The sequence below is a fragment of the Ursus arctos genome, unplaced genomic scaffold (assembly GCF_023065955.2).
Source record: "Ursus arctos isolate Adak ecotype North America unplaced genomic scaffold, UrsArc2.0 scaffold_8, whole genome shotgun sequence".
In the NCBI taxonomy this organism is placed as follows: Eukaryota; Metazoa; Chordata; class Mammalia; order Carnivora; family Ursidae; genus Ursus; species Ursus arctos.
Window position 1 is genome coordinate 51033247 of NW_026623100.1, and position 21503 is coordinate 51054749.

Below are 21503 nucleotides of genomic sequence, written 5' to 3' on the forward strand. Positions count from 1 at the left end.
TGCAAACTGGGCTCAACATTTGAGAAGTAATCAATGTAACTCATTTCATTAATTGAATGAAGAAATCTCATGATCAGCTAAATAGATAGAGGGAAAAATTAAGTCAAAATCCAACATCCATGATAAAAATATTCAGCCAACTAGGAGTAGAAGGACTTCCTCAGTCTAATAAAAGGCACCCACAAAAATCCTGCAGTGAATTTTCACACTTAATGGGGAAATACTGAATACTTTTCCTCTAAAATCAGGAACAAAATAAGGACGTTTACTCTCACCATTGCTATTCAATATTGTAATAGAGGTCTTAGACAGTCCAACAAGACAAGACAAAGAATTTTTAAAAGGCATAAATATTGGCAAGGAAGAAGTAAAACTCTCCTCATGTACATATGATATGATTACATAGAGAGAAATATACTAGATCTAGTAAGTGAATTTAGCGAGAGGATAGGAGGTCAATATAAAAAATTCAATTACATTTCTATATGACATTAAGAAACAATTGGTAAGGGGCGCCTGGGTGGCTCAGTCAGTTTAAGTGTCTGCCTTCGGCTCAGGTCATGGTCTCAGGGTCCTGGGATTGAGCCCCACATCAGGCTCCTTGCTCAGCAGGGAGTCTGCTTCTCCCTCAGCCTCTGCCTCTGTTCCTCCCCCAACTTGTGCACCCTCTCTCTCTGTCAAATAAATACATAAAATCTTTAAAAAATTTTAAAAAAGAAACAATTGGTAATTAAATTTTAAAAAGCAATTCCATTTGAATAAATTTAGTAAAAAATGTGAAAGATCTCTACACTGTAAATTATAAAACATGCTAAGAAAAATTAAATTCCTACATAAATAGAGAGATAAACCATCTTCTTGGATTTGAAAGACCCAGCACTGCCCAAATTGCTTAATAGAATCCATGCAATCACAAATAAATACAATCAGGCTTTTTGTTTAAAAACAACAACAACAACCACCTGATAAGCAGGTCCAAACATGGAAATGCAAAGTGCCCAGACAAGTCAAAACAGCCCAGACAATTTTGAATAGAACAGATTTAGATGACTCATATAACCTAATTTTTTTTGTAACAGTTTTGAGATACTTAAAATATCTCAGGATATAGAGTAACCAGAACTCTCATACATTGCTCAAATGAGTATAAAATGATACTACCTCTCTGAAAAATGGCAGTTTCTATAAAGTTAGACATATGCTTACCCAATTACCCAGCAAGTCCTCTCTAGGTATTTGCCCTAAGAAAAATGAAAGACTTGTACAAGAATATTCACTGTGTCTTATTCATTGCAGCTAAAAGACTAGACACAATCCAAATGTTCAGCCCTGGCAGAATGGATTAAAAAATTGTGGTTTATTCATTTAATGTTACTACTCAGCACTAAAAATTAACAAACTATCAACAACATTGAGGAACGTTAAGATATTACATTGAACAAAATAAACTGGACACACACACAAATACATACTATATGTTTCTATTAAGCTATGGGGATAGAACTCACAAAGGTGGTTGTCCCTGCTGTGGTGGTGAGGTGAGGGCCAACTGCAAAGATGGAAATGTTTTATATTTGGTTTGAGTGTTCGTTACACAAGTGTATATGCTTGTCATGGAACTATACCCTAAAATCTGTACATTTTACCATAAGCAAATTAAATCTCAAAAAGCATTCAAAAATATTTTAAGTAAGAGATTGGTTGTGAGTGGTTCACATTTTCTTCTGGGTGGCTTAGATTGATTGACCTTCGTGTTACTTGAAGCTCAGTCTGCAGGGGTTGCTGTTGGAGAACGCTGGAATCCCAGGATTGAGTGCAGAGGTGTGCCCAACTAAGCCCCTCCCAGCGAGGCCAGCAGTAGACAGGCAGCCCCACAAGCCAGCAGCACGCCAGACTGGCAGGGCCTTCCCGATTACCTTCCTTTTATCAACCGTGGCACCAGCAGTAAATTTCAAACATACGCCAATTCTAAATTACTCAGAAATTAATACCCTAAGAAGCAGGATTGCATAGGGAGGAAAGAACACAGGATAAGGGTCCAAAGTTCGGAGTTATATTCCCAGTGCATCCACTCCCAGACCCTGTGATTTTAGGCAAATCCCCAATTTTCTGATCTTTAGAAGGTGGGGATGACACACGACTGCCCCGGCAACCTTCTGGGACTTTGAGGAGGAACAGCTGAGAGGCACAGACGGAAGCCTGCTATAAAATGAAACTCCATGTGAATTTATAGTACTATTGCGGCTGTTTTATTCAACAGCCTGACACTACCTCCTTCCCCACATATGCACACACCTTGACCTATTTTTGAAAACTGTAAATTAGAACCTTTGTCAGAGGTAGAGAAATTTTAACAGCCATCTGTTTCTTTTAGAAACTGTAGAGAAACGCTGGTCTGAGGCTTCTCAAATTCTCTGTGGATCCCAACCTCCTGGATATACAGACAATCAAGATTCAGACATTGCTTTTAACCCGAGCAGCAGATTTTAACCACAGGCTCTGTCCTGCTCCCAGTCAGAAGACAAAGCCCCTGCCTGCCTCTCCCCTCACTCCTTACTAATGTCAGGCAGGATCTCACACTCATCTTTAGAGAGCAAACCTGAGAGCCATCTCACCTGCTGGCGAAGGTCAAGGCCAACGCTGTGGCCAGGTGAGGCATCAGCCGAAGGGTCTGTGTTTGGTGCTCAATGATCTTGACTTCTTCCTTGGCTTTAGGCCCAAACTGCCTCCGGCTAGAGAGAATTAAGCAGACACAATTTTTACCAAAATTCAATAGGCAACTTCATTTCCCAAGCTAAAGGTGTCAAGCAGCCATTTGCCTTTCAAATACTTCAGGATACAGAATGCCTGAATCTCCTAAAATGTGGTTAAGATAATTAGATATCAAAAGTTTCTTAGGACAGTCCAACAAAAAGACTTTCAGCTCTTCTGGAAATTAATCTCCCCACTACGGAATGTTTTTAAAGCAGCCTATCTACTTAATTAATACACAGAGTAATTTTTACTCCTTAACATTTACATGGCATTTTATAGTTCCATGTGCCCCGTGATCATTAATTATTCAGCTTTACTAAGTCTGTGACATAATTAATAGGACGGGAGCAATATCCTAGACCATATTTCAAAAGGACATTCTCAACAAGGAGGCAGCGTTAACCCTGGTGCTCCTGTCAGATTCACAGGCAGGTCATTACTTTCAGCCCACCTAAGTGCCCCCTGCAGTTCCGCGCAGAACGGTGCTCGCATCCTGCCTTAAATCCCACTGCTTTCCGAACAGCTGCTGCGTTCCGCTCCGAGGCAGCGGTATCGGGGCGAATGGAGGCCGTCCTCAGAGCGGTCCAGGAAGTGGCGTGGGATTGTCCCCACAGGCAGCACCCACGGACTAATCCTCCAGAATCCCTCGGCAGCAGACTGCAAAGGGCCGGGCCTGTCGGAAGCCACCTCCTCCCTAGGCCTGCGATGCTCCACAGCCCTGGGCTTGGCAGCCTCCTGTCTTTGAACGTCTCCAACCTTCATACTGATTTTTGAAAGAACACCTCACGCACACATGGCTGCATACACACGCACAGGTGCGTGCACATACGCGCATGCGCACACAGGTGCACACGGCGCTCTACTATCAAGCAGGCAGAGCAAGGTCGTGCTTCAGACACCAGTGAAGTGAGGGTATCTATCTACCCATCACAAGGGAAACAGCAATGTTTAAAAACTTTTAGATATGATAGACTTTCTTAAACATAACTTGATGCTTTAATATTGTCTTTATTTGTTCTTAAAAGGAGGACAGCGTGATCTTCTTCGTGCATGCGATGTCTAGAATTCATAACCTGTCCCTGCTGTGCGGGTGGGAGGGGGTACAGACACGCATGACCAAGGCACACCCAGGGGCAGCTGCCTTCGCGCTTCGTGAGCGCAGGCTTGTTGTCTATGCGCACAGACTTCCCCAGGCACAGTCTAGCCACCCCACGGCTGGTTGTCGGAGGATCACTCCCCAGCTCTGCCCTCGGTCCATCCCAGCGTACTCCAGCGCCAGCGGGGCACGGCGTCAAATAAGGCCTGACAGCCTGTCGGGAAACCTCTCAGCTTTTGCGGGAGCACTGCGACACCAGGAAGAAAATCACAGATCCAACAATGGTGTCATCATGATGTCAGGTCATTTTAAAATTCTATTTGTCTCTACTCTCTTAACTTCTATTTTTGAACGCTATGATTATACTGTAGCTTTTTCTATGGTTGCTGTGGCTAAAATTTTGTGTACTGAAAGCATTCCCTGCTACACGAGACTCACTCCTCCTGGGGGACATCTATGCGCCTGCTCGGTGCCAGCACCCAGGGTCAAGGACACTGAGGCCCCCCGGCTGTTGAGCTCACAGCCCTGGACACAGAGAGAACTAGACCAGGTGACATGGGCAGGAGAGCCTTGCACGCACCTCCCCCACACCCCACTCTGTCAATCACCAGTATTTCCTAATGTGCTACTAGAGGGAACTTCACTCACGCAGCACCAGGAAAAGAAGGCCCTGATCACAACACCTTCTAGCTTTTGCGCTGCTATAAAATAATTACAACAGCAATACCACTTTAGACAGCATCCCGTCAGATTTTCTGTGTTTGTGCGTGACGTGTTTGTCTTGGCCCCACACACAGCATGAATGAATGAACGAATGAATGGATTTTGCCAGTGAGGAAATGCAGATGAAGCACAGAAGAGTGGCTCACTCAAGATCTTAGGGAAGGTCTCGGATGCCAGATCTGCCCCCTGACCTGGTGTGCCTCAGTTTCCCAATTCAGGCACACCTTATAACTGTCCCATTTCCTCTTTGACCCTCACAGTTAAATTAGGATGACAGGTATAGAGCAGAAAGAGGCCACCAGGAGCCCATGTGGCAGGGCTCAGGCCTTTTCTTGTGCTGATAGGGAGGAAAGAATTTCATTAGTGAGCTGCCGCAGACTTATCCAGCAATTTCACAAAACTCAGGAGATTACACAGGACTCTGAATTTCCAGCTTTTCTGGAAAACTAGGAAGATCTGGCAATTCTGGACCCCATTCCCATGATCTGATCCACTGGGCTCAGAAGCTGCTGACACCTCTGTTTGGGGCATGGCTGCTCCCCAGGGTCCCCAGAGCCCTTTCCGCTTGCTGACATTGCCTGCAGGCCTGGGAGGCACTGAGTCTTCAACCCCTGCCACAGGGGATTTCTTTTTTTTATCCATAATACATTTACATCAGCATCCTAACCTGTTAATTAAGTTCTGGGATTATGATATACGGCCAGGCGTAGGCATTCTCTATGAGTCTGTGAATTCATTAACAGAACTAGAGAGCAACACAGAACAGCTCTGGCCAGCTCGTACGGCATGAAATCCAAATGCTCCAGCTTGGCATTCAAGAGCCTACTTTGGCCTTACTTGAGTGTCCCAACTGTTTTTCCTGCTAAGCCCCTTCAGACACTTCCCATCCTGGGCCTCTGTCCAGGCAAGGCATTCCGCCAACCTCACTCGGCTGCCACCCATCAAACTTTTGGTGGCTTAGCCAAATGCCCTCTCCTCCCATTGACACTTTCTCCCATTCGTGACATGCCCCTTCAAAAACCAAACCAGACCAATCAAAGCAGGAAGCTACTTTTCTGAATGCCCCGACCATTTCACCTGCTATTCCTCCCCTATGGGAGCACGTCTACCTTTCATGCTGGCGTAACGTGCGACCTGTACTGACCACATGTTTCAATGCATTGCCTTCCAGAGCCCTCTTTACTGACCCTTGAGGGACTGGCCCTCCCAGGTCTAGCCAATGCCTACAGAGAGCAAAGAACAATTCTGTCTGTCCATCTTTCACATCAAACTCACCAATCCAGAGCCCACATCCCCAACCACGTCCTTTACCAGACTCTTTTACTCTGGGCCACTATCTCCCAGGGCTAGGTACCAGACAACAAGGGACAGCCCCTATGCCCCAGAACCTTCTGAAATTATTCAAACTAGCCAATCATAAACCTGCTTAGCCTGCTTGGCCTTCCTCCCCCATCCCTTCTCACAGAAGCCACAATAAAGCCTCTTGTCCATGTTTCCCCCTCGCTCCCACTGCCTCTTAACTATCCCCGGTGCTTTCCCATATGGCCTTGCATGGCACGGCACACCCCCTCCTCTTGGGAACCCTAACAAGCTATCTTTTTAATGGCGGTCATCCCCTGATCTGTGGGCCTCGCCATACCTGAACAATAATAAAACCTATGGGGCCAGCCTATTCTGTCTTGATATGCCCCAGCTTGGCCAGGTGTGAATACCCAGGAAAGAGAAGTTGAAATGACAGACGGAATGTCCCACCATCTCCCAGCAGTTCCAACCCAACTCCTCTACCCATCCACCCTTCCATGTCTCCTTGGAATGTTCACTTGCTATGAGATGTCCCAATAAAAGGCCGAAGGTCAGACCCTGGAGTGCTGAGTGGGAGCCAGTGGGCAGTTAGGACAGAGATGTAAGAAGCTAAAAAGATGAGGAATCCACCCTGCCCTTGTGCCCAACAGCCCACCACCACTGGTTTGTTTTGTTTTGTTGTTTGTTTTTGTTTTTTTGCCAGGGACTAGAAGAAATGCGTGGGCAGAAGGCACACGGCACCGCCCACCTTCCCTCCCTCTCTCTGGCCCAAGACAGTGACAGCCCCCAAAGCTTTGAGCTGAGGGTTCCCGCTGGCTCCTCCACCCATCAGATGTGTTCTTTGGCTTCCCCAGGACAAAAGTGATACTAAAGTCTGGTGACCCTTCTCCTGCCCAGAGATGCAGCCAGAGGTCATCCCTGTGACTGCCACTATCAGCCTCCAAACTGGCAGCCTGGCTCCCACAGAGGCAGCAGAGACAGGGGGCCTCAAATCCCTGTGCTCTGAGAGGGTGTGGCCAGTGCAGGCACCCTGCCCTGCCGCTGTGTGGTCACCCTCCTATTTATGGTCTCAGACGCAGCAACAGCACTGTGGGTCGTGACGGTCCAGGCCCGACTTCTGGTTGCCAGCGTCCTGGCAGGCAGCCCCGAGCACAGCTCGCAGGGCTGTAATCCCTGCAGCTGGCCAGCAATGACTGCCTGCCAGACCTTTATACTGCTCCAGTTCATGATCTATATGGGCACAATATTCTTCCTGTCCTTTTCCGCCGCTACGTTACTATTTTTCTTTAAAAACACATGTAAAGGCTATATTTTTCTCTGCAATCATAATTTTTATTTCAGTGCTGGAAAAAACCTCAAAGTCACTGAGCTCAAATTTTTCATGCTCTTTAAAAACAACGAGCGTTGCATGTGCACACAGCAACATCCATGTGAAAATAAAGCGGCGGCTCTGAGGATGCCGTGAATGATGCCGTTTAAAATCATAGATTTGAAAAGCTATTTCTGGATTCCAGCAACTCATAAGGAATAGAGGAAACATCTATTTGGGGTTGTTGTATTTCATTCCCACTCAATTTTGAACACGGCTGCTTAAAGCAACATTCATGGAAAGTGACACGGCTATTAATCACCAACGCAGCTACTGCGCACGCAGCCTCTGGGGGAGGCCGCGTTGCCCGCCTTCCCATCTCCCTCTGGTCTCTTCTCCCAAAGGAGGCCAGTGACCTACTAAAAAGATAATTGCTTCGCATGTTTCCTGCTCTGCAGCATCATTGCATCAGTCTACTCTGAATGACATCCAGTCAAATTGGAAGAAGGAGAGGAGCTTTGTGGCTGGGTCTCGCCCTTGACCCTGAGACTTCTTGGTGCAAGCTGGTTCACAGGCATCCCTGCTGCCAGAGGGAGGAAGGACAAAACCTTCCTCCTTCACTGTCAAAGTGCTGACCTCTACAGACAAAAAGGAAGCAAATTCCTGGACCCAGGCCACACTCCCTGTGGCCACCTTTCCTCATTAATCTCGGCCATAGACAGGCTTCAGGGGAGCCTGTGAATGCCCCACAGATGGACCACTGCACCCCATTCCCACTGGCCCTCAACAGAGACCCTCTAACCACTCAGAGAGCCCACAGCCCATCTATCCCTGTTTCTCCCCTTCTCTGAGATGCTCCCTAGAAGCTCCCGTAGAAACCCACAGGGAAACTATGTTACCAATGCCACAGGCTGGACCCAGCAGATTTGGTTCAGCTGTCCAGTCAGGTTGTAAAAACCTGGCTTTTTATTATCAAGCGATGTCAACAGACACCCTGACTCCCAACCCCAAGCCTCCCCACACCCAATCCCAACCAAACCCACCCTCGGGTCAAGCTTGGGACGGTGGAAGGGGCCTGGCTGCACATAATTCCTGCTATTTTTTTTTTTTTTTGAAAGCTGAGCATTTAGTTTATCCTTGGGTTCTGACAAAGCAATCCTGCATTAAACCATCGGGCTCAAGATGTTGCATCACTGTTTTTAGCTGGAATTCTTCAAATGGGTATCTTTAAATCTGTCTGTAGGAAAGAGAGAGGCACCACGTGTGTAACATACATGTAAAAGCTTTATTAACAGGAGCCTCGACTGTAATTAAATGTGCAAAATGGGCTCAAGGAAGAGTTCTCAAAGCACCCTTCTGATCTTGTGGCAATCCCAAATAACTTTTGCACCTTCCAAACACCTTTCTTTCTCCCAAACCTCAACAGTCTCTCAAGCCAACCACCACAGAATACAATACGTGATCCTTAATAGTTGTGCTGGAGTCCCTGACAACGGCAATTTATAAACATGAAAATATTTCAGATATGAAAAGAAATGAGGGTGCTTTGTTGTCAGTGTCAAAAAGTCTACAGAGAGTGCAGAGACAGCCACCCCAAACCCACCGACACTAGAGCCCATGGTTTCTCAGCCAGAGAATAACAGAGAGAAAGAACGTTTGCTCTTTTTTTTTTTTTTCCTTTCTCAAAGGTGAACCAAATCAAAACCCCAGGAATATAAAGCCCTCCCCAACAGGAAGCCTGTGGGTCTAAAGCACGGCCAGTACCAGGCAGGGACCGACATTCTGCTACCTGGACTGCAAAGACTGTCCACCTTGTAAATTAGACCTGGAAGAACAGTGCCAAATGGAGCAGGCTGCAGAATCATAAGGGAATAGGATCAGCCATTCCTCCCACCAGTGGCTGGATGACCCCAGTGGAGACACCGGAAACCCTTCAGATGAGACACAACACAAGGCAGGGTAAACCTGCAGTACTGTCCCCATATTTCCATTGAGTGGGCCACTTCTGGCCAACATTATAATCCTGGATTATAACCATTATACCCTGACCATGAAGGTCCAGTAGAGAGCCAGGAATGGGTCACTCTGAATCTGAAGATTGGCCAATTCCGGGTTGTCTGTGAGGGTTCAATGACACCAATAAGAGTGGATCTGACCCAACACACAAAGGTTCAAACTCCTTCACAATAAACACCAGTGAACTTGCTGCCTTTCACTGAACTTGTTATTATCTTCTTCCGGTGCCTCATACTTGCCCTCCTGGGACCAAGTCAACAGCACATCACCCCAGGCATCACAGGAGGGGAGGCAGGAGATAGTGGTTAAAACCCAGGCTTTGGATCAGACAAACCTGGTTTGCATATAGATGCTGACACCTGCTATGTTAACCTGAGCAAGTTATACAATCTCATTGAGCCCATAAAATAAGGCTGACAATGATGGTAAGGACTAAGTGAGATATTGCCCATCTGTGTTTAGTACCATGCCTGACACATAGTAGGTCTTCGAGGTATAGCAGGTGTCTTCACAGTCACTACCATTATCCCAAGTCCCTAAAATTACTTTCTCTTCTACTCATCCTTGTTCTAGAAAAGTCATTTTAATATTTCCCCAAAAAAGCACTCTGTTTCCTTTAACCCAAACAAAGCACAAACATATTCTGCATCGCTAAAACTGCTGTTAAAAAAAAGTTATGGGGTGAAGAGAAAAGTCTCTTCCACCCAACCTTAAAGGTAATGCAACTGCTGACAGAAGAGAAAATAAGCTGTTTACTGGTGTGTTAGAAAAATTGTGTGTGTGTGTGTGTGTGTGTGTGTGTGTGTATTTTTGTGTCTGTGCATTGGAAAGCATATGAAGCTTTCTAAAAGCACCTGCCACTTTTATGTACCCAAGAACACCAGCCAATTTTCTTCTTCCTGAATTCCAGGGAAGGAAAACAAGGTGGACAAAATAAAACCAGAGAAGTTGGGGGTGGGTAGAGCCTTCCAGCACATCAGGTTGCCATAGAAGCAGCAGGCTCTTTCCAGAGTCAATCAGCCTACCCCAGAGAGGGATGTGAATGTTATTCAGATGGTTCCCACACAAGGGAAATTAATTTACTTTTCAGAATAACAGCCTCAGTAATATCTATGAGTGACATGGTGGTTAATGTTAGTCGTCAGAACTGTGATTCCTAGAGATTGTTCTTTAAAAAAAATCATATCCTAATGAATGCAAAACAAAATTATAATGGTGGGAGATGTGGAGCCATCAATTATAGCTGAGACCGCCTGGGGTGGGCTAATAATTTCACTGTTGAATTATTTTCATATTTTAAAAAATTATACATTGAGAAGAAGTCTTCCATCATCAGTACCACTGCAGAGGAATTGCAGAAGCCTCCAGCACCTCAGCTATTAATTAGAGTGAGGAAGCAAGAGGGCCAACCACTTTGGGAGCCAGCCTTTCTCTCCATTGTATGGCAGATATGGGGTACATGTGCACCCTGCCTGCCCCAACAACCATCCAGAGCTTGCTGTCATCCTGGAGACAGCAAACCAGGCCACCATGTATGTGCAGTGAAATAAAGGAGACAAATACTGAGCTAAAGGATTCTTGCGTCTATATTCTGAGGAGTACTGTTCTATAGTTTCCTTTTATTATATTGTCTTAATTTGGTGTTGGGATCAGGCTATGACTGGTTTCGTAAAATGAACTGGAAAGTGTTTCTTCCTCTTCCATTTTCTAGAAGCGTTGTATAGAATTATTGTTCATTCTTCCTTAAATGTTTGGCAGAATTGAATAAAATCATCTGGCCTGGAGATTTTTTTTAGGAGTTTTAAAATTACTAATTCAATTTCCTTAGTAATTATAGGATTATTCAAATTGTCTTATGCATTGGGTAAAATTGATCCCTTTTATCAAAGTTTTCAGATTTATGTTTACAAAGCTGTTCCTACTACTCCCTTATTACCCCTTTTGACGTCTTCAGTGTTATAGTAATACACCATTTCATTCCTAATATTAGCAACTTGTGCTTTCTCTTTTTTTATCTTTGACAGTCTTGCTAGAGGTTTGTCAATTTTATTGATCTTTTCAAAGAACCATCTCTTTGCTTCACTGATACTCTATTTTTTCTATCTTTAATTTCATTGATTTCTGCTCTTAACTCTATTACTTCATTCCTTCTTCTTCCTCTCAGTTTATTTTATTCTTTTTTAGGTTAAAAGGAGTGCTTACGTATTAATTTGAGGTGGAACTTAGATATCGATTTGAGACTTTTCCTCTTTTTTAATGTATGCATTTAGGGCTATAACTTTCCCTCCCAGAACGGCTTTATCTGTGTCATACAAATTTTGATATATTGTATTTTCATTTCTATCTGGTTCGGTGTATTTTTAAAAGTTGTGCTTGAGAGTTCCTCTTTATACTATAGTTACTTAGAAGGGTGTTGTTTACTTTGCAAGTTTTAGAGGTCTTTCCTGTTATCTTTCTGTTACGGATTTCTATTTTGAATATGCTGTGGTCAGAAAACACACTCTGTATGACTTCAATGTTAAAAATTTGTTGCAGTTTCTTTTATGGTACATCTTATATGATCTATCTTGGTAATGTTAGGCACTTGAAAGGAATATGTACTCTGCTTTTGTTTGATGAAGTGTTTCATCAATGTTGATGTTTATATGTTTATAAATGTCCTATTGGTTGATAGTGTTGTTGAGTTTTTCTATATCTTTGCTGATGTTCTGTCTAGTTGTCACACAAATTGTTGAAAGAAGTATGTTAAAATCTCCCACCATCATTGTGAATTGGGCTATTTCTCCTTCCAGTTCTATCAGTTTTTACTTCTTGTATTATTCAGCCTGTTGTGTTTTACATGCACATTTAGGATTGCTATATCTTTTTGATGAATTGACTCTTTTTATCATTATTAAATGTCCTTTCTTGTCTTTGACAATATTAAATGTCCTTTCTTGTCTTTGATCATTTTCTTTGCTCTGAAGTCTACTTTATGTGAAATTAAAAGAGCCACTCCTACTTTTCTTTGGCTAATCTTTGCATAATGTATCTTTTTTCTTCTTTCACATTCAATGTGCATACATGATTATATTTGAAGTGAGTTTCTTACAGAGGACATAGAGTTTGGTCATGTTTTTAAATCTACTTTGCCAAGTTCTGTTTTTTAACTGAATTATTTAGACCAGTTACATTTAATGTAATTATTAATATGTTAGGGCTGAAGTCTGACTTTTAGTTGTTTTGTTCCCTCTGTTTTTCATTTCTCTGTTTTATTTTTCTTACTTTTCTTTAGATTACTTAAACATTTTTAAAAATTCATTCTTGAGTTATCTATCTGCACAAGTTTTGTTGTTTTGTTTTTTGTTTTTTGTGGGTTTTTTTTGTTTGTTTGTTTGTTTGTTTTTTGCAGATTGGGTAATTTCCATTGCTTTATCTTCCAGTTCACCAATTCCTTGCCCCTTCCATTCTGCCATTAAAACTATCTACTGAGGTTTTTACTTGGGTTATTATATTTTTCTGTTCTAAAATTTCCACTTGGTTCTTCTTATATCTTCTCTTTCTTTGCTTAGACTATTTCTTTGTCAAGACTTTTTTTTTTCCATGTTTCAGGTGTGCTTGTAATTGCTATTTGAAGCATTTTTATAATGGCTACTTTAAAATGTTTTTCAGATTATTCTAACACCTTTGTCATCTCAGTGTTGTCATCTATTTATTTCCTTTTGTCATTCAGTTTGAGATCTTCATGATTCTTGTTATGACAAGTAATTTTTAAATGAAACCAGTACATTACATTTTTATGTTATATAGCAAGACTCTGGGTCTTATTTAAACCTTCTGAATTTCTCTGACACTACTGTGGCAGGGAAGACTCATTACTTACAAGTGGAGGTAGAAGTCCATATTCCCCACATGACCTCCACTGACACCTAAGTAATGGGGTGAACTCTTCTTGTTGTGTAGGGGTGGGAGTTCTAGCTTCCCATGTAGTCTCCACTGCCATGGCAGTGGGTGGAGTGTCATTATTGCTGAGTAGTAGTGAAAGTTCTAACTTTCCACTTAGCCTCCTCTAACATCACCAAAGCAAGAGGTGGAAAGATGGGTAAAGATAGATGTCTAGGCTCTCCACATGGTCTCTACCAACAACACAGGAATGGGACCTGTTTCCTTCCTATGAAAGTCCCAGCTCCTTGTTGGCCTTCTCTGAATACCACCATGATGGCAGAGTTGGTGCAACTCTAGGCCCCTCACCTAGCCTTTTTGTCATGTGTGGGGTGGGACCACAGTTCTTTCAGTGGTGTTTGACTAAAAGAGAAGAGTATTGTCTAAAAGTTTTATCTTATTAAATATTCTTGCCTGGTCTTTTGGCAAAAAAAAAAAGCAGATTTAGTTGGGCCTTTTATTTTTCTTTTGCTTGTTTGTTCTCTTTGATGTTACTGCGTTTTCAGCTTTATGCTGTCTGGAATATATGAGGCAAAAAAGAACAAGGGAACTCCTCACTGTGTCATTCCTCAGGTCTCAAGGTCCTGGGGTCTGCTTTCTTGTCTCCACCTTTCAAGGTCTTTGTATGTTTGTTTTATATGTAGTGTCCAGGCTTTTCAGTTGTCCTTAGTGGGAAGATTAGAGAAAAGTACATCTACTTTATCTACCAAGAAATGTAAAGTCCATGGCAAGTTTCTAAACATGACATATTTAGATTTGAATTTCAGTAGGTTTATCTGTTAAAAGTGTAGTAATTGATAACATTAGATTTATTTAGCTTTCATACACATAAAAAAGACAGAGACAGAGAGAGAAAGAAGATCATGCATAGACGTCATATATAATATAATATCATATTTTCTCCAATAAAAAAATCTCTTAAAGTTGTATTGCTAATTTAATAATAATCTATCTATAAATAAGGAAATACTACATGGTTAATGGGTGCCAAATTACACATATATCAATGTCAGAAAAAAATAAAATGAACAGGTATGTGTGTTACAATCAAGGGATATCTCCAATGCATATTAATATTTTTAATTAGTAATACACATGGAGTGTTCTATATCCTTATTTTCTGTTTACCTAATACTTCACTGTATGCAACTTCTCATGTTATTAAATATCCTTGAAGTCACAATCTTAATGATTATTTCCTTAAGACAACTTTCTAAAAAAAAATAGGACTGGATTGAAAAATGTGAACCTTTTTTAAAGCTCCTGTCACGTATCACCAACTCATTTTCCAAAAGGATTGTACCAATTTTTATTCCTTCTCCCAGTGTATAAGCTTGCCCATCTTATATATTTCTTCCAGATCTGGGCATTGTCCTTTCAAAGTCTTTGCTAATTTAACAAAGCAAAAAAAAAAAAAAAAAAAAAAAACCTGTCTCATTTTAACTTGGCTTTCTTTGATTACTAATGATTAAATTAGTTTGTTTATGTATTTACTGGCTGTAGTTATGTGTTCTTCAAATAGTTATAGATCACGTACCCATTTATATACTTTGATATTAGTATTTTTCTTATTTATTTACAAAGGATTTTTATATATTAAGGAAATTAAACCAATGTCAGTCATATTTGTTTAGCTATTTTTCTACAGTGTCATGTTTTTAACTTTGCTTTTGAAACATGTACATCTTTAAATTTTTATATAATCAACTTAGCACTTTTACTTTGGAGATTTTTCTATTTGGAAGGTTTTTTAAAACTACACAAATGAGTGAGTCACCTTTTCCCTTCATCTATGCTATTTTGTGGTTTATTTCAACATTAGAAATAAGCAGAGGTGAGAGATGTAGGCCTACCCCAGTGGGATACAGGAATAAATCTACCAACATAGTTAACTGTAGCAAGTGCCACTAGGCTGACCTAGGAAGGATCTATGAAGGTGAACTGACTCTTGTTCATATATGCTTAAAATAGTCATTCCCTGGTCCCAGACGATTCCCTTGATCTTCCTCCTTCCAACTGACTTGGCAGACAAGTCCTTGCTTTAACCTCTCTCCCACTTCATTCTCTAATCTGCCAGGAAATTAATGCAAGGCCTGAGCCTCTCTAAACACCGTGTTTTCCAGGCATCCTTTTTCATCTTTGATTCTAAAATTGAAATAATAAGTAAAAGCAAACTTCGCTATTCTGTTGGCAACAAAATATGTGCCTTCAAGGAATATTTATTTAAGGGCAAAAAATCTCTTTGAGTGGGTCTATATTGTAATAACCCCACGCCAGCAAAACCTAAATAGTTCATCCTCCATCTAACAGTTTCTATCTGCCCAGTTACTGGGCCTCATTTAGGTCCAGAATCTAGATGTCAGGTGTAGGATGAACACATCTGTCATCAAGGCCTAGAACACAGCAATGAAAAGTCCCCTCAGCTGGAGTTTTCCAAAGAACCTACCATTGGTTTGCTGCCTTTAGCCACAGATAGACCTGCATGACACCAATTACATCTGCAGGTTCCCCAGGACTTCATTTCAGGACATCCTTCGCTCACCACCCAGGTTTCTCTGACACGCTTTGCCCAGAAATGTCTGTCTAATCTGTTAGTTGGCTCCAAGTTCTCTCCTGGACATTCCCAAAGGGCAGTGCCGTCATCCAGGTTATGACAAGCTTATCTCATTTCTTTGAACTATATCCTTGCACATAATTGAAATTAAAAAGAAAATATCCTGACAGTTGTTTTCTTTGCAAAAAAACATTTCCAAAATTAACAATTTATTATGCCTGTGACAAAAATAATTCATCTGCTTTGCAGGGAAACTGCCTGGAAATAAACTTCTACAAGGTCATTTGAGTTTTTATGTATGATCTTAAGATACTGGAAATTATCCAAATCCTGGGATGCCAAAGAATGCAATACAAGGTGATGGTTGGGGTGAATATGTTTCAAAGAGGTTCAGGGAGACTAGTGGAGGCTGGACAACAGAGATCTTGCCAGAAGTCAAGAGGTCAAGGTTCTTGTACCACTTCTTTCAGGCCTGAACCTGAGATAACAGCACACTTCTAAACTTTTTTCCAAAAGGAAACCCAATTTTCATCCCTATCTGTACTCCACTACTTTTGCTGACCTGAATACAATGGTAGTGATACACAAACACTTTTCATTTAGTCAGTGAAAGTCATTTCTAAAACAACATTTAAAATCTCTGGAAATTATCCGAAGGGTATTAAGCAAATGGAGAAACATCTAACCTAGAATATCTAAACTTAAATCTCATTTGAGCCACAACCCACTCACATCCACCTCACCCCCTATTCCCCAATAGCTGAATGTGATGGAAACTGTACTCTGGGCAGGCACAGCCAAGAAGATGGGGAACCCTTCCCCCCTAGCTTGCAGTAGGGCTATGACTTCATGCAGGCCAGTGGCATCTCTTATTCCCTTCACCCCTTTACCTCCAGCTTCATATTACAGAAGCTCTATTCTAGACAGGTCAGCCAAGAGGACTGGGGTTCCTTTCTCCCATTTGGCCCCCATTCACAGGCAGAAGCTCTACTCTAAATACAGCAGATCAAGAATACTGGACCCTAAACATCCCTGTCCCAGCTTACTTCTAGAGTGGAGGTCTCATGCCAAGAAGGATTAACTGAGAAAATGAGGAGTTACTATCCTTGTCCAGAGTCCTGCTTGCAGGGGTGCCACTTTGGGGAAAACAAGACATTGTCCCACCCCCAGCTCTGATGCAGTGGTACAGAGCTTCTGACCAGAAAGAGAAGTAGGTTGTAGGAGCAAAGAGCTCCGCAGCTTTGCCTGAGGAGTCTAACTTTATTTGGAACAAAGCATGGAGAAGATTATGCCTATGAGTGTTATTTAAAACAATGGAGATCTTGGAGGTGAGAAATTAAGAGTTGCTCTCAGTTCTATAATTCTTTTAGCAACAAACCAAAAGATGATAAGCTCAGCAAGATGGTAGATCAGCCAAAAGGTTAACATAGAAAGAACCAGGGAAAGGGATCTCTAAGAAGAATCCTCTGTGGTTAGAGCAGCCACAAAGACTGGCAACACTCTGTTGCAGTTTGTCCTTCTGTGATATAAAATATGCCCCAGGGCATTCTTAAAAGCCATATAGCAATCAGTTGTGATTAATTGGGTCTAATAGCTGGTATGATATCTATAGAGACAGATCATCTATAAGCTTACGGGGGAGATGAGGAAAGGAGACAGTTAAACAGAGCTCAGCTAAAGCCACTGTCATCCAGGAGACAGTCACATGCTCAAAGCTGCACCCTCTCAGGAGTGACATCAGAGATCACACTGCAGGAGAATAGATTTCACTTAAATAGTCCAGCCAAGTCACTAAACAAATGAATAAACAAACAACAATAAAGCCTAGGAGGAGGGATCAATATTCAGAGTTGCTACAATATTGGGGCGCCTGGGTGGCACAGCAGTTAAGCGCCTGCCTTCAGCTCAGGGCATGATCCTGGCATTATGGGATCGAGCCCCACATCAGGCTCCTCCGCTGGGAGCCTGCTTCTTCCTCTCCCACTCCCCCTGCTTGTGTTCCCTCTCTCTCTGGCTGTCTCTCTCTGTCAAATAAATAAATAAAATCTTTAAAAAAAAAAAGAGTTGCTACAATATTTATCTGAAATGTCCAGTTTTCAAAAAAAATCACAAAACATGCAAAGAAACAAGTAAGTGTGACTCATACACAGGAAAGAAGCAGGCAATAAAAATTGCCTTTGAGGCAACCCAGATATTGAACTTAGTAAACAAAGAATTCAAAGCAGTTATTATAAGTATTTTTTAAAAAAACTAAAGGAAATAATGTTTAAAAATTTAAAGAGAAGTATGATGATGAGAATGTTTAATCAAATAGAGAATATCAGTAAAAAAGAAACAAATGGAAATTCCGTAGTTGAAAAATAAATAATTGAAATGAAAGTATTCACCAGAACAGCTCAACAGTGGAAGAAAGAATCAGTGAGTTTGAACATAAATCAATAGAGGTTATGCAATCAGAAAAACAGAGAAAAGAATGAAGAAAAGTAAACAGAGCGTGGAATAATGAGAGAAGCCATGAAGCATACCAGTATACACATAATGGGAGTAACAAAAGGAAAGGAAGGAGGAAGGAGCAGAAAAAGTATTTGAAGAAATAATGGCAAAAAACTTAACCAATCCTGATTAGAAAAAGATAATCTGTACATCCAAGAAGCTCAATGAACTTAAGTAGGACAGCTCAAAGAGATCCACACCCAGGCACATAGTAAACATGTTGAAGCCAAAGACAAAGAGAAATCTTAACAAAGCAGGAGAAAAAACATGTCTCATCACATACACGGGAATACCACCGAGATTAACAGCTGACCTCTCACTGGAAACAATGGAGGCCCAGAGGCAGTTTATCATGCTGGAAAAAAATCAAAATAGAGTCTTATATCCCACAAACTCTCTCTCAGAAATTAAAGTGAAACACAGACATTTCCAAATAAACAAAAACTTAGAATTAATTGCTAGCAATTTCTTATAAGAAATACTAAAGGAAGTTCTTCAGAGTGAAAGCAAGTTCCACCAGATAGTAATTTAAATCCACATACAAAAAAATGAGGAGCTCAGATAAAGGTAATTATGTAGGCAATTCTATAAGATAGTATAACTGAATACTTCTTCTCCCTTCATCATTGAACTGATTTTGAAAAACATTTGAATATGAAGAAACAAACAAAAGCAGAAACTAGACCTATAAATACAGGGGACAAACCAATAGTTGCCAGAGAAAAGTTGTGCTGGGGAGATAGGCAAAATGGGGGAAGGAGAGTAGGAAATAGAGGCTTCCAGTTATGGGATGAGTAAGTCATAGGAATAAAGGCTACAATATAGGAAATACAGTCGATGATATTGTAGTAGCGTTGTATGGTGACAGATGGTAGATACACTTGTGGTGAGCACAGCATAATGTTATAGAGATGTTGAATCACAATGTTGAACACCTGAAACTAATGTCACATTGTATATCAGTTATACTCAAAAAATAAATTAAAAAATCTAAATATGAATAAAAATTAAAGTAAACCATGAACCCTGAACAAAAAATAAGTACAAAAAAGAAAAACAAAACAATTTTTAATAGAACGTTATGAATATAATTGTATTATGAGGACTATAACATATAGAAATGTAACATATTTGACAATAACTGCACAAAAAAGTAGGTGGGAACAAAGTTGTATTAAAGAAATGACACCAACAAGGACTTAAAATCTACATTAATGGTAATTAAGAAGGTTAATATAACAAACTCTATAAATGTATACTTGCTCTCATTCCTTCCCTTCAATAAAAGAAATAAAATAATATAAAATAACTAGGACAATGTATTGTTGAGTTTGTAACATCTATAGATGTAACATATATAAGAATAATAGAACAAGAAGGGAAGAAAGAAATAGAACTATATAGAAGTAAACTTTCTATCTCACTGGAAGTAAGTTAGTATAAATCAAAAGTAGATTCCAATAAGTTAACGTGTACATCATAAGCTCTAGAACGACCACTAAGAAAATAACACAAAAATATACTATTAAAAATAATTGAAGGCATTAAAGTGTTGCACTAGAAAATCCACTTAATGCAAAAGAAGGCAGTAAGAGAGGAACAGAACAAAACATAAAAAACAAAAAGCAAATGGCAAATGTAAATCCAACCTCATCAATAACACTAAATTTAAATGGCTTAAGCATCCAATAGAAAGACAGAAATTATCACACTAGGTTAAAAAAAAAAAACAAGATTTAACAATATACTCTCTATAAGAAACACTTGAGATTCAAAGACAAAGTTGTTTGGGGGGGGGTTTGTTTTGTTTTTGCAAATGACATATCAGATAAAGGGCTAGTATGAAGACCTATAAAGAATTTACCAAGCTCAACAACCAAAAAACAAATAACCCAGTCAAGAAAAGGGCAGAAGACATGAACAGACATTTCTCCAAAGAAGACATACGAAGGTCCAACAGACACATGAAAAAACGCTCAACATAACTCAGCATCAGGGAAGTACAAATCAAAACCACAATGATACTACTCAGCCATCAGAAAGGATGAATACCCACCATTTGCATCGACATGGATGGAACTGGAGGGAATTATGGTAAGTGAAATAAGTTAAGCAGAGAAAGACAATTATCACATGGTTCACTCATAGGTGCAACATAAGGAATAGCATGGAGGAACACAGGGGAAGGGAGGGAAAAATGAATGGGAAGAAATCAGAGAGGGAGACAAATCATGAAAGACTCTGGACTCTCGGAAATAAACTAAGGGTTACAGAGGGGAGGGGAGTGGGAGGATGGGGTGACCGGGTGATGGGTATTAAGGAGGGCACATGTGGTGATGAACACTGGGTGTTACACACAACTGATGAATTGTTGAATACTACATCAAAAATTAATGATGGCTATTGAACATAATATGTTGGCTAATTGAACATAATAAAAAAATGAATCATAGACTTAAATCTAAGAGCTAAAATGGTAACACTCTTAGAAGAAAGCACAGAAGTGACTCTTTATGACCTTGGTTAAGACAGTAGTAGTTCCTTAGATATGATGCTAAAAGTGAAAGCAACTAAAGAAAATACAAATAAGCTGGACTTCATGGATGGAACTAGAGGAGATTATGCTAAGTGAAATAAGTCAAGCAGAGAAAGATAATTATCATATGGTTTCACTTATATGTGGAACATAAGGAATACCATGGAGGACATTAGGAGAAGGAAGGGGAAAATGAAGGGGGACAATCAGAGGGGGAGACGAACCATGAGAGACTATGGACTCCGGGAAACAAACTGAGGGTTGCAGAGGGGAGGGGAGTAGGGGGATTGGTTAGCCCGGTGATGGGTATTAAGGAGGGCACGTATTGCATGGAGCACTGGGTGTTATATGCAAACAATGAATCATGGAACACTATATCAAAAACTAATGATGTACTGTATGGTGACTAACATAATAAAACTTAAAAAAACAAACCAAAAAAAAAAGAAAAAAAAACCCTTTGTGCTTCAAAGGATAGCATCAAGAAAGTGAAAAGACAACCCACAGAATGGGAGAAAATATTATTAAATCACATATCTGATACAGGAATTTATCCGGCATCCATAAAGAACTCTTGAAACTCACTAGTAAAAATATCAATAACCTCATTTTTAAATTCAGTAAAGGATCTGAATAGACATTTCCCCAAATAAGATATGCAAATGGCCAATAATCACTTAGAAAGCTGCTCAATATCATTAGTCATTAGAGAAACAAATCAAAAACCCTGATCAGATACCACTTTGTACCCACTAAATGGCTATAATAAAAAAGACAGACAATAACAAGTGTTGATGAG

The 21503-nt window shown here is 40.7% G+C and overlaps 1 protein-coding gene across 2 annotated transcripts in view; it reads right to left on the reverse strand.

The window, feature by feature from the left end:
• Positions 1–21503, reverse strand: part of ACOXL (acyl-CoA oxidase like) — a 330346-nt gene that overhangs the window by 172495 nt on the left and 136348 nt on the right. For both annotated transcript variants that reach the window (XM_057309096.1, XM_057309097.1), the window contains exon 11: positions 2616–2732. In XM_057309096.1, coding sequence (XP_057165079.1) covers positions 2616–2732 — 117 coding nt within the window. The remainder of the gene's footprint in view (positions 1–2615; positions 2733–21503) is intronic.